The following is a 14,669-nucleotide window of genomic DNA, read 5'->3' on the forward strand; positions in this document are numbered from 1 at the left end:
TTAATTTCAACTTTCATGTATAAATCTCAATTCTTAAAAAAATAACCCCTGTGACTGGTTTTGTGGTACAGGGTCACAATTAATAAAAGTATAATAATTGATTAAAAATGCACAATTGCTCAAAACTTAAAGAAAGATGCAGAAGACTGCAACATAGAACATTTCTTTTTGCATGTTTACATGATGTTTGCTTTTATTTTATTCTTTAGATTTTAATTCACCCTTTAAATATGTACTTTTTACAGTTTAATTAGTAGTTGCACTTTGTTTTACACAAGAACATTTGGGTCCATTTGAAATCGCTGAATAAATTTGGCCCTTTTATGTCAGTATTTAAAAAGCTGCTCTCATCTGACTCGGCGCTGCAGTTATTACTCCATGAAACAGCAGCTTTCATACACGCTGTCCAGCGTATTAGGGTTGTCGCGAGGAGGCACCCGCACTTAAATAATGCACTTATCAAATTTCGGATATCCATTTTTACAAATATGGAGATGTGTAATCTCATTTGCTTGGGCACAGGCACAGGCTCATTTGGAGTGGAATGGAGCACCAGTCCGTATTTTCACTTCCTGGACCCCCGCCTGTCTGTCCGTTTGCCGTAACGCCTGCAAAATCTGAATTTATGTTGCGGCTGGGAGACATGGTTTAATGTTTATAGTCCTCAAAGAAGCAATGGCTGTCTCTCCAGATTCAAATAAAGAGACTGATATGGACTCTATCAGATTTCTGAATACAGACGTCCACAATAAATCGAAGCTTGATTGGTTAGAATTAGGTTAGCTCACTTGAATGCTATCTGCTTAACCCACAGATGGGTTCCCTGAGAACAGCCAGGCATTGAGTCTGAGTCAAGCACTTACCGCCAGCGCGAAGACGGCGCTGAAGAGAAGCGTCCGCCAAGTATTTTCGCAGCACAGAGAAGGTTCAAAGGAATAACCATGATGCAATGCGTGAAACGCTCAGAATACAGACTTTGTGATTTCTGACAGTGGAATTACACATGCAGATTAAGCACACTGAGTGCGAACAACCAAGATGAGATGTTGCTAAAGCAACAAAGAGCAGCGAAGAGACTTGAAACGTCACGGCATACAAAGCGCTGAACAACAGGGCCTTCAGTATCTGTCCAGACCACACATAAATCGTTCAGCGAGCCGGCTTTGAGTGTTTGCAATTTGCTCGCTCATGTCTTTCCGATGACGTTTGATGTGTCCTGTGACAATGCTCAGTGCGGACCTTCTCTCCAGGCACTCTGTATTTAAGAAGTGTCTAATTACACGCAGTAATGACTCTCAATTTCCGACCTACCAGCACGACCTGTGTTTAGCCAACAGTCTTAAGTAGTTGGAAAATCAAGACGTGGGTACACAGTGAAATTAAAGTTCTCCTTCGCTCTGACCCTGCTTGACAAGACCTATGTTTTTCCAGAGGAGTCGTAATTACAGAGCCAATTAAGGGGTCACCTTGAGTTTATAAACTCGGCTGTGGCCTGAAAAACTTCCTGTTAAAAGAGGGAAAAGAGAAACAGAGAGAAAGTGAGTCATGTGGTAATCTGAATTCAGGCCTGTCTGGACCTGTTGACTTCTTCCAAATGCCCCTCAAAGTGTTTCCAGTCTCAGAGGATGAGGTCCTGTTTTCTTCTCTGCATTTGTCTTGTTGGTCACAGAGACCTGCTGGACTGAGTTTTCATTGTGCTTTTATAGCCAAAAATGTCCACTTTAGAGTGCTGCACCCTAGTTTCCTCCACAAAAACCCAATATGATTTTTACATTTTGGATTATTGCAGAAAACAAGGTCTGTGGCCAAGAAAAGTTTATGATTCCTACATGTTTTATAAATCAATGTATTATAAATCAAAATCAAATCAAATCACCTTTATTTATATACCGCCTTTAACAATACAGAATTGTGACATAAACACAGTGAGGCTGTAAAAGTGGGAAGTGGCATGATGTTTAATGTCCCAGCAGCTCCTGTAGTCACTTTTAGCCATTTTTAGCAGCAGCATTTTTTAAGACAAGTAAAATTATAGTAATACACTGAAAAAAAAAAAAAAAAGTAGTTTCAAGTTAAAAAACCAAGTGTTCGTACTTAAAAAAAAAAAAAATGTAAGTTTAGTCAACATGAAATGTTGAGTTGTACTACATGAAAACGTGGATATTTGAGTTGAGTAAACCTAAAATTTTAAGACAGCACAAAAATGTATTTTTTTTTAAGTTTAAACAACCTTTAAGTTTTTTTTTTTTTTTTTTTTTTTTTTTTACAGTGTAGTGTGTGGAATAATAGTGATGCATTTTATATCTTTGAATAATATGTGAAAATATCTTGAGCTTGTGTTAACCACAGAATCTGCTTGTAGGCATTTAACTAAAAACCCCTTTAAAAAAAACAAAAAAAACAAAAAAACATTGACTTAAAAGAAGTGCTAAGTTGTTTTCGGGTTTTGGCCTACAAAAAACAACAACAAAAAAAAAGTGAATCCCTGCAGCACTTTATCATAATTGTCCTATCTGGAATTCTTGACTGTGTCAGTGGTAGCATTCTGTGGTGAAATATTTTTGTATATAAATAAAATGTAATAAATGTAATGTATTGTAAATAAAATAAAATAAAATAAAATAATGTAAAATTGACCATTGTCTAAGGAAAGTGATTCCCACACAGTTGTACTAGCATCATGTTTCCCATATTACTTTATTTCTTCTCACATAAAGTCACAGTTTACATGTGCATATATAATATATCAAGTAATATGTTAAAAAAAAAAAAAACTTCAAGATTACTCAAGACTCTTTTTATCCTCTTATCCATTATTCTCTCTATGTTGTAGTGCTGCTCACTGTTTTTGTTTTTTTGTTTTTTTTAAGGTAAAAGAATTAGAAGGTAATATTGTTCACACTTTGATATATTATGTGGTTCTAAGTTATATTCATGTAACAAAGTATTTACATGATACTCCAAGGTACATGTCCACAACACCATGGTAATAAATTCAGACCTAAAATGAATGGTGAGTCTTTGCACATAACATGCTGTGACAGCGCATTCACACATATGTTTGAGAAATGATGAGTATATGTATAGTGTGCGTGTGTGTGTCTGAGGTCAGAGGGGGTGTGTGTAGCAGTGCTGACACTAGTGTGAAGCTGGCCCAGTTGGGTGAGAGGCGCTGTGATCTTCACACACCAATGCATCTGAGATCCATGACCTATATAGCATGTTACACGCTCTGCTTGTCTCCTGTGTTCCTCTAATAGAGCAGGGCAGTGCATTACAGGTACAACACACACAAGGGACCCGCATACTCGGATCAGAGCCATCCCTCATGACATCAGACCTGCTCAGACACTTAAGATATGATTTAATCACAACATCTGATTTTTTTTTTTTTTTCATCTTGTATGTTTTTTTTTTTGTCTCTTTTGTATCTAGGTAATCTCCAATGAGCCTTTGATGTTCAAAGCTCTGCCTGTTCTGAATGGAACACTTACTATTTACTGCATAGTGTAGAGTATATATTGTACACTGACTGCAGTTTGTTTACAAAAATAGTACATTATAGTAGTATCTTAAAGTCAAAAAAAAGAAAAGAAAGAGTCCATGTTGAGGTTGATACCTTTTCCGGTTTCCTTCGTCCTGCTGAAAATGCAAGGTCAGATTGACCAGACTGTGGTAAACTAGCAGGTCTTTTAAGTATTCCATGCATAAAGAAAATTTGCATACTGTGCAGAAATAGCACAAATAGCATGCTATTCCAAGCATGGCCCTTAACACTAGTATTAATGAGTGATACGGGCCACTAGTTTCTTTGTTTTTCCTTTCCCTCATTTAAGGATTAGGCTGAAGCAGGTCATTGTAGGTTGGTGTGTGTTAGTGTCGTGTCAGGGTCAGAGGCTGCCTGAGTCATGCAGAAACCTGACACGCTGCATTCCTGCGTCTCTTAGCCAGAGCTCATCACCTCACAAGCACAGCTGTAAATTACAGACCATTACTGTCAACTATCCGGGTTTGCATTCATCTCAGTGAGCGCTGAACTGTGGCCGCAGGTAGGGCAGGTAATTGTGTTAGGGTAAGCATTCGTGCAAGCATGCAGTTGCACTCAGATACACCCTTGATCTGAACACACACACAAACACATGCAGCTACATGAACTGTGTCACAGTGTCTCTTTTGATTTCTTTGCAGTAGCATTATTCAGTGAAATGTAATGATTTGCGAAACCAAATTTTGACACCATAAGGCTGCAAAGCGTAATGCACCAATTCATATTATATTATAAAAATATATTTTAATAGTTTAATTTAAATATATAATGCATTTTGTTTTTATGCATTCATTTACAGATGTTGCCAAAAATACTGGTACCCTTGTGTGTTTTTTTTTTTTTTTTTTTTATCTATAATTTCTTCCAGAAAACTATGTCTTTAGTGTCCAGAAAAAAAAAAAAAATTTAAAAATTAAAAAAAAAAAAATGCAAAACTAAACATTTGTTCACTCTCATGTCATTACAAATCAGAATAATTTTCTTCAATTAAATGTAAAAGAAGATATTTTGAAAAATGCTCAACAGTGAAAGTTCCAGTGGAATCCAGTGATGTTTTGGGCCCAACTGATTCACATTTGTGCAAGTTTTCTTGTGTGAGTTTTCATTAACAGTCACTCAGGTACCAAACTTTGTTAGTACTTAGTATTGCAATGCTGTTCAAATACTTGAGTCAACTCTAACAAGGTGTGTGATGTGTGGGGGGTGTATGTGTCTCAATAGATGGCGGTGTATGACTACATCTGGACGGAGGAGGAGCCTGTGGTAGGATTGACATCACCTTCAGGCACGCCCATTACAGGATGTGAGACCAGTACCCATCTATCCATCTACACACTGCACTTGAGTGGCCTGCGCCAACATTACAGACACTTCCTGAGACAACCCGATGGAGCCATTATAGAGGTGGGCATCTTCTATGCAGAATCCTAAATTAAAAAGATGCTTACTCAGAACACTTTAAATATCATCACACATATGCACACATAGTTATATGCTCCTCAAGTGAAGCTCACGCAAGAATCCACTCACAATTTATTACAGTAGAGCCTGACATTAGCTTGTTGCTAAGATAACAACACAATACAGAAAAAAAACACACAGCATTTTCATTTTTAATTTTGCAGTATAAAATTAATAGTTTTATGGGCAACATTTGTAGACAAGTATCTTAGATGTTCCACTGAGTTTATTATAATACATTTAGCTGTGAAGAATACATACATGCCTTAAAGGGGTCGTATTATGCTTTTTCACTTTTTGAATTTTAGTTTGTATGTTTGGGCATAAAAAAGATCTACAAAGTTACAAATCTCAAAATCCACTCCAAAGGGAGATATTTTGTTTTTAAAAAATCTCTCCTTTGGACTACAGCGTTTGTTTTCCGGAAGCTATGATGTCACAATGCAGCCCATTAAAATATCATTAAAATAAATCCCACCTACGGAAATTCAAATTGTTGGGAGGTGGGTAGGGATGAGGTGGGGGTTTAGCCCAACTTTAGCGATGCAGCGCGGAGAGCTGCTTCAAAGAGCCACAGTGCGGTGGGTATAAACACAAGCATTAACTGGAGTGGCCACTTCCAGAAAAGCCTCCACTTCCAGAAAAGTTTGTAAGAAAAATATCCATATTTAAAATGTAAGAATTACTTTAATCTAGCTTGCACTAACTGCTTTGGCAAGAGGTTTGGCAGGACGGAAACACCGTCTAAACTGTTTGTCAATCGCAACGCAGTGGGACAGCTAACCAATCACAACACATTTCGTTTTTCGGAAGGCGGGCCTTCATTAAACACGGAACTAATTGAGCCAGGCTGGGGAGAAAAGTGTTGTAATGATGTAAATTATGTAAAAAATATTGTGTTTTTCGAACCGCCAAGCATGAGAGCATGTTCTAGTACACCTCCAAAACAAAATCAAGACTTTGTAAAAGAGCATAATAGGACCCCCTTAAGTTTTAGCCAAAATCATCTTTAAAGGAAGCATTCTGTTGCTGTTTACCTTGTCAAACAACATGCCTAATGATGCCTAAAACTGCTGCCTAGGTAGTCAGCTCACAGGGTTTTGAAACAGAGCTAAAGAGTATAAAGGAGTATTCTTCACCACAGGCAGTCAGTGCATTTCACTCATGATTGTATCCCTCACACCTGGACTAGGTGCTAATTCTTTCTTCCTTTGGTTAAACTAGGAATCTATAACAGGATATTTTCGCTAACCTCCGCCCATGGCTTCACACGTTATTAAACGCAGTAGAACAGCAGGGCGCAGACTGCCGTCCAGATTGCTGTCTAATTAAATGTACCACTGATTCTGCTTGGTAACAACTGCAAGCACATGAATTAACTCCCATCCCCCCCGAGAACAACCTGGATCATCCTAACAAAATTAATATTTTAGAACTTCCGTGTCAAAAACAGCAGATTTATGCTGCGTGCACGTCGACGGCTCGCTCGCAGGCAGTGCGGTCGGTTAATGGCGTCCTGAGCTGTTTTGTGACTGATGAGAACACCACAGAATGCGCCGCATATTTATCAGTCTGAGGGGCGGCCCTGAAGAGCCACAAACACATCAGTGATGATACCAAACAGCAAATGACTTGAGAAGCTGTCAAGAATTTTTGAACTTTGTCCATGTTTGGAAGTCAACAGTCTGTATACCAGCCAGTCAAATACATTAAATCACACAAACTCGTTCATATACTGCAGATATAGGTTCTGTATATGGTTCTGTATCTGTATAGGTTCTGTTTTTTTTTTTTTTTTTTTCTTAGGTTTTGTTTATATGTATATGTGTATGTACTCTACCGCTCAAAAGTTTGAAATCAGTAAGACTTGTAATGTTTTTTTAAAGAAGTTTCATACGCTCATCAAGGATGCATTTATTTATTAACAGTAATATTGCACAATGTTATTACAATATAAAATAACGGTTTGTATATTAATATACTTTAAAATATAATTTATTCCTGTGATGCAAAGCTAAATTTTCAACAGCTGTTACTCCAGTCTTATGTGTCACATGATTCTTCAGAAATCATTCTGATATGCTGATTTATTATTAGAATTATCAATGTTGGAAACCGTTGTGGTGCCAAATATTTTTTTGGAACCTGTGATTCTTTTTTTTTTTTTTTTTTTTCTTCAGGATTCAGCATTTATTCAAAATATATATATTTTTTCTAACAATGTAAATCTATGCTATCACTTTTCATTAATTTAATACATCCTTGGTGGATAAAAGTATTAATTTCCATAAGAAGGAATTAAAATTTACTGTCCCCAAACTTTTGAACAGTAGTGTTCTACTTTTATTGTTACAATATTGTTAACAATATTGTTAGAAAACCTTTCTATGTTAAATAAATGCTATTCTTTTTAACCTTTTATTGATCAAAGAATCCCGAAAAAAAAGGATCACAGCTTCCCAAAAAAATTAAGCAGCACAACTGTTTCCAGCACTGATAATAAATCAGCATATTAGAATGATTTTTGAAGGATCATGTGACACTGAAGATGTGTATATTAATATACATGTGACATTGTATATTAATATAGAAAAAACATTGTTTTACATTGTAATAATATTGTATATATATGTGTGTGTGTATATATATATATATATATATATATATATATATATATATAATTAAAGACATTATAATCATTTAAAAACAAATTATTAGCAATAGTCGTATTAGTAGTGGTCTTATTGAATTATGCACCAATAAATTATGGACAATAAGAATGTGTATTAAAAAATAATTTTTGATTTCATGTGGACTTCAGCACTGAGTGACTGTGATTATTTTAGGAGGGGGGTGTGTGTTGTGTTTGTGGCTGGCTCAGCAGAGCGAAGTGTCAAGCCATATCTGGAGTGTGTGATGGGTGTGGCGGTGGGCAGGCTGACACACGAAAGACGCTGATAGCATCAGTGCTGCCCACCCCAGGGCACAGGCGACAGCCATGCCAGCATCCAGACAGCACTGCAAACCTACAACACCACTCTTAACTAATTCTCAGTGTATATAATCTAACATCTAACACTGCGGTGCCCAAACTCGGTCTTGGAGTGCTGGTGTCCTGCAGAATTTAGCTCCAACTTGTCTCAACACACCTGTGCCTAACAAATGAATACATTTTAATTTAATGTTCCGAAAATACATATGTGACCCTGGACCACAAAACCAGCCATAAGGGTCAATATTTACAATATTTGGCAGACATACAACAATTTGAAAATCTGGAATCTGAGGGTGTGAAAAAAAGATCAAAACATTGAGAAAATCACCTTAAAAGTTGTCCAAATGAAGTTCTTAGCAATGTGTATTACTAATCAGAAATTAAGTTTTTTATATATTTACGGTAGGAAATTTACAAAATATCTTCATGGAACATGACCTTTACTTAATATCCTAATGATTTTTAGCATAAAAGAAAAATGTAACATTTTTACCCATTCAGTGTATTGTTGGCTATTGCTACAAATATACCCGTGCTACTTATGACTGGTTCTGTGGTCCAGCTTCACATATAGAAGTAAGTGAAAATCCTTAACATTAAGTAACCAGAAGGTTTGCAATTACACATACACAGAGAGAAACATACATACATACAGAATCTCTCACAAATATACTGGGGCACAGAAAAGCTCAAGCTGTTGGACACTGGGATATGAAAAGTATATGAGCAGGAGTTTAAAATGTCTTTAGCATATATTGTTGTTTTGGAAAATTTGTACTTTTTATTTAAGTTAACTTAATATTTGTACTCAAATGATCTGAATATTTGATTGTTTACCCAATTTCCAAGAAAAGTGCATGTTTTGCATGTCACTGCATGTCAGCCAGAAACTCTTAATGTAGTATGCATTATTTGTTTCTATATTTTACATCTAGATAACAAGCTAAAAGATGAGATATAAGAGATAAAAGTTCGGTCTACATTTATGAACTTTTGAATATCCAATACAATTTTTCTCCTTGGCTTCTTCTTGGCTACAGCTACTGCTGTTCACCCCCATTCAGTCAACAAATGTGTTTTGTGTGTATATATATATATATATAAATATACTCAGCTGTCAAACAACTAAAATGTGACCCTGGATCACAAAACCAGTCTTAAGTAGCATGGGTATATTTGTAGCAATAGCCAAAAATACAATGTATGGGTCAAAAATTATTGATTTTTTTTTATGCCAAAAATCATTAGGATATTAAGTAAAGATCATGTTCCATGAAGATATTTTGTAAATTTTCTGCTGTAAATATATCGAAACTTAATTTTTGATTAGTAATTTGCATTGCTAAGAACTTCATTTGGACAACTTTAAAGGCGATTTACTCAATATTTAGATTTTTTTGCACCCTCAGATTCCAGATGTTCAAATAGTTGTAACTTGGCCAAATATTGTCCTATCCTAACAAACCATACATCAATGGAAAGCTTATTTATTCTCAATTTAAAACAAAAAAAGACCCTTATGACTGGTTTTGTGATCCAGGGTCACAAATGTACTGCTGCTGAATTCAAATAAACTTTTTTTAGAACATTTTTTTTTTTTTTAGGTATGACTAGAATTCACTTGTCATTTATGTAAGAGTAAAATGTTTTTACAAATTTGTATTGCACCACCAAGTTTAGATCAAAATGTATTTCAGTGCACTACATGGGATTTCGGTTTTACTGAAGAAAGCTTTGTCAGCATGCAACAGAAAAGAGTGCAGTTTAATCAGTTGCAATTCTTCGGCAACTTTATGATGCTCTTGTGATGCTTCTATTAAAGTTATAGATGCTTTAAAAGCAAACATTACTTAAGCAGATGTTTACCGCTCTCTGAGTAACTACAAATTGGGCCAGATAATAGCTCAGATTTGAATGCAGCACCAATAACTTTTTCATTTCCGATTGGGCCAACATCCGCCTCATATGTGGAAACAAGATGGCGTTGGACATAAACGCGTGTGAATTCATTAGGGCGCGTGCTAAAACGGCAGTAGGTTTATGTGCGTGAGCGTGTCTTTCCTCTCGGGCTAGCGTTTAAGTGTTTGCGGCCTAAGAAAGCAGCGCTCTGGCCAACTGTGCTGCATCATCTCTTGTTCCCATATGCCGTCTGCAGCATATGTGAAGCCTGCCGCCACTTCTGTAAAACTTCCATTAAAAATGCACAACTACAGCTCCAACAGCTTGAGTATTACCTCCACACAAATTATTAATGCTCGGCAAAACCGCTGATGAGCACCCAGCACGCATTAAACACACTCACTTACGCCAGCCTGTTTTTATCATGTGGCTTTTGAGGTTTTGGAGTATGCGGCACTGTTTGTGTTTCTGTGTGTCCTTTGTTTGTCCTTGAATGTAGTACACTCTTTAAATAGACGCCGTGTGACAATCATCTGATATTGAAAGGTGCGAACAGTTGACTGCTAGTGACTTTAGCCTAAAAACACAGAAAATAGTTATAAGTGACAGTTATTCTGGTTTTTATCTACTGCAATTTGAAGTTTTCAGTTTAGTTTTATATATTTAAATTTATAAATTGACTACAGAAAATCAATTTTCACTCAGTATAACAGTTTATAAAACAGCAAAAATTGAAAAGGTAATATACAACATACAACCACACAAACATTTTAAAGTATTATTTTGTATTTAACAGAAAGTTTAATTAATGAATTGTATAAAATTACGAAATTTAAAATTAATGGGAAACTCCCCTGAGCTGCAGTTTTATTTCTTTGATTGTTTTTTTAAGGGTTAGTTCACTCTAAAATGAGAATTCTGTCATAATTTACTCTCATGTCATTTCAAAACCACAAGACTTTCTTTGAAATACAAATGAAAATGATTTAATGAAACCTGAGAGATTTCTGTTCCTCCACTGAAAGTCTATTCCACCAAAACTTTGACTGATCAAACAGTTTATAAAGAGATTGTAAAATAAATCCATATACTATAAATGGAGTGATTTAATCCAAGTCTTCTGACAAGACGCAATCGCTGTATATGATGAACAGATTTAACTTAGACTTTTATTTATACTGTATATAAACATTGATCAAGCACATAAATAGAGGACATTTCCAATATGGTAAGCAGAAGCTCAAGTGTACATGCCTGAAGCACAAGAACCAATGAGGTTTGTTCTTACGAGTCAAGCAAGTATGGTTGAGCTTCCATTTACCATATTTGATGTGCTCTGTATGTGTGTTGATTAATATTTATGTCAATAAAAGCCTGAATTAAATTGTTTTATTATAGAAAGCAGTTGTGTTTCTTCAGAAGACTTGGATTAAACTGACTGAACTTAAAGTCATATAGGTTTGGAACAACTTGGGGATGAGTAAATGATGGCAGAGTTTTAATTTTTGGATTATTTCTTAAAATACCCTTGCCTTAAAGTTCAGCCTCTACATACTAAAATTATAAATACTTCTGAGTAATGTATGCTAGTGCACTTTATTGTTTACTTGATGATATTGGAGTTCCCCTTCAGTCGTTTCACTACGACGTTACATATGGGAACGTTCGCTTGAGAGTCCAATCATCTCCAAGCCTTATTCAAAAGGCCAATGAACATTCATGAACATTGGCGAGTGGTATTTGCATGCCGAGCCACTCCCCGTATATACGGGTATATAAGAGGGCGGCGTGCAACCACTCATTCAGACTTTTGCTTTTGGAGCCTCGTCTCTAAGCTAAAAAAAAAAAAAAAAAAGAAAAAGAGTTCCTGAGTTTCCACTCTCTCTGCTGGCATGCTGCCGAACTTCTAAAAGAGCTTTTACTAAAAGAGCGTTCGGCAGCCGCCAGCATAATCCTGCGGGCTGCCGTTTTCACGGCATCAACGCCTCCCGCACTCCAGCGAGCGCCCCATCTGAGTGCACGGTTGTGCCGCGGTTCCTCCCTGGGCGGACCGGGATTTTAAAAAGAGTGAATTTCTCACGGCTGTCGAGGGCATCTTCCCGGTATGTCTCTCCGGCCGTGCGCTTCCGGGTGCGGCAGTTTCCTCGCTTCTGTGGACGGACATGATCGCTGTCTCACGTGCCTGGGCCGAGAGCACGCTGAGGCAGCATTCATGGATGGTACATGCGTTCATTGCGAACGTATGTCCATGGCCGCGTTAAAGTCCCGCCGCTCATTCATGAGCCGGCTCCCCTTGTCGTCTTCCCGCGGTAAGTCGTTGAGCCGTCAAGGTTTTTCGGCTGCCGCGGCGAGGCACTTGGGGGACATTCAAGTGACAGTACAGAATGCTCCGTCGGCCCCTAAAGCCCCGCGGACTTCTGTGTCAAGGCGCGGTCCCGTTGAGCTGCCAGAGCAGTACACCTCCCCGTACAGCGGGCTGGGTGTCTCCTTTGGCGCTCCCCAGGACGTCGAGATGTCTGCTGCAACATCAGAGGGAGAGCCAGGCGGTGAGGCTGACGACTCGGCGGATCGGTACCCCTCCGCGGTTGCCGCTCCGTCTGAGACGGATGCTGAACTGTCGGCTATGCTCCTCCGAGCCGCCAAGGAGATCGGTCTGGAGGTGCCCAAAACACCTCCGGCCGATCCCTCTAGGCTGGATGATTGGTTTCTGGGGAGGGCTCCCGCGGCGCCACCGCGCTCTCCCCCGGTACCTTTCTTCCCGGAGGTGCATGAGGAGCTGGTGAGGACTTGGCGAGCCCCGCACTCTTCTCGTCCACGTCTCCCTCGCCTCTCTCGATGGTGGTGCAGCCCGGGGTTATGAGGCGGTTCCAGGTTGAGCGCGCTGTCGCGGTGCACCTATGCCCGCGCGGCGCCGCCACCTGGCGGGATCGGCCTCATCTCCCCTCCAAGGCATGTAAGTTCTCGTCCGCTCTCGCGGGCCGAACTTATCACGCCGCTGGACGGGCTGCCACCGCCTTGCACGCCATGGCCACCTTACAGGTGTACCAGGCCAAGGTGTTGAAACACCTGCACGAGAAAGATCCTGACCAGGGTGCAATGGAGGAACTCCGCGCCGCCACCGACTTCGCCCTCCGGGCTACGAAGGTGACGGCGCGTTCCCTTGGTCAGGTGATGTCCACCATAGTGGTTCAGGAGCGACACCTATGGCTGACCCTGGCCCAGATGGCAGACGTCGACAAATCAGTTTCTCGACGCTCCTATCTCCCAGGGCGGCCTATTCGGCGACACCGTCGAGGACTTCGCCCAGCAGTTCTCGGCGGTTCAAAAGCAGACGGAGGCGATTAAACACATCTTGCCCCGCCGTGACATTCCGTCCACGTCCGCGGGGCCCCCACCTCCGCCTGCTCGTCGCCGAGGGCGCCCCCCTGCGGCCGCAAAGAAACAACCAGCTCCGTCCCCTGCTGAGATGCACGACACCAGATTGGCAGCCCGACGTCGAGCTGCCCGCGGGAGAGGGGCGCCGCCCGCGTCTCAGGGACCGGTCACCCGCAAAAGATCTGCGAAGCGTCCCTGACGCGGGCAACCCGGAGGTGGAGAGAATCGCTCTTTGGGGGACGACAACATCAACGTCCCCACTCCCGGTGGAGGGCCGGGAGCTGCTGTGTGCTCAGACGCTGCCGTCGGCCCACGGGTCGGCGGTACCCACAAGGTCACAGAAAGAGCCAATTTTCTCACCTCCGGGGTTCAGGCCCCGAGTTCCCTCTTTGAGCAGCGCCCAAGAAGTGTCTCCTCGGACTCGGACTCGGAGCCTGATGTCGCCAGCGGGAACCAGGGAAGAAGGTAAGCACTGCTCAGTGCAGTCTGACTTTTCTCCAGGACGTTCTTCCTTCTGGGATCAGTCCCCTTCCCTTCCCCCCCAGGCTGCCCCACTGCGGTCACGTCGGTCAACGTCCCTTTGATACCCCTGGCGACCAGGCTGGGAGCCTGGCTTCAGCTTCCCAGCCCCTCGCGGTGGTTGATTCGGACGGTACGTCTCGGCTATGCGATTCAGTTCGCCAGGCGTCCGCCCAGGTACAGAGGCGTCCTTTCCACTTCTGTCCATTCGGACACACATGCCGCTGTGCTTCGTGCGGAGGTTGCAGTCCTACTGGCGAAGGACGCAATCGAGCCTGTCCCTCCAGCCGAGATGAAGTCAGGGTTTTACAGTCCTTACTTCATCGTGCCCAAAAAGAGCGGTGGGTTAAGACCCATCCTGGATCTTCGAGCCCTGAATCGGTCCGTTCTCAGGCTGCCGTTCAAGATGCTCACGACGAAGCGCATGCTAACATGCATTCGTCCCCAGGATTGGTTCGCAGCCATCGACCTGAAGGACGCGTACTTTCACGTCTCGATCCTGCCTCGACACAGACCCTTCCTACGGTTTGCTTTCGAGGGTCGAGCGTATCAGTACAAAGTGCTTCCATTTGGCCTCTTCCTCTCTCCCCGCGTCTTTACGAAAGTCGCGGAGGCTGCCCTGTCCCCTCTTTTGGCAGACGGGCATTCGCATCCTCAACTATCTCAACGACTGGGTTCTCATAGCTCACTCGCGAGATCTGTTGTGCGAACAGAGGGACTTGGTGCTCCGGCACCTCAGCCATCTGGGCCTTCAGGTCAACCGAGAGAAGAACAAACTGTCCCCAGTGCAGAGGATCTCTTTTTCTCGGCGTGGAGCTGGACTCGGTCAGTATGACAGCCCGCCTCACCAACGAGCGCGCGCAGTCAGTGCTG

General features: G+C 41.0%; 1 protein-coding gene across 2 annotated transcripts in view; it reads left to right on the forward strand.

The window, feature by feature from the left end:
* ofcc1 (orofacial cleft 1 candidate 1) overlaps window positions 1-14,669 on the forward strand; it is a 133,389-nt gene that overhangs the window by 102,434 nt on the left and 16,286 nt on the right. For both annotated transcript variants that reach the window (XM_051098813.1, XM_051098814.1), the window contains exon 20: window positions 4,769-4,951. In XM_051098813.1, coding sequence (XP_050954770.1) covers window positions 4,769-4,951 — 183 coding nt within the window. The remainder of the gene's footprint in view (window positions 1-4,768; window positions 4,952-14,669) is intronic.

This window comes from Labeo rohita, chromosome 24 (assembly GCF_022985175.1).
Source record: "Labeo rohita strain BAU-BD-2019 chromosome 24, IGBB_LRoh.1.0, whole genome shotgun sequence".
Classification (NCBI taxonomy): domain Eukaryota; kingdom Metazoa; phylum Chordata; class Actinopteri; order Cypriniformes; family Cyprinidae; genus Labeo; species Labeo rohita.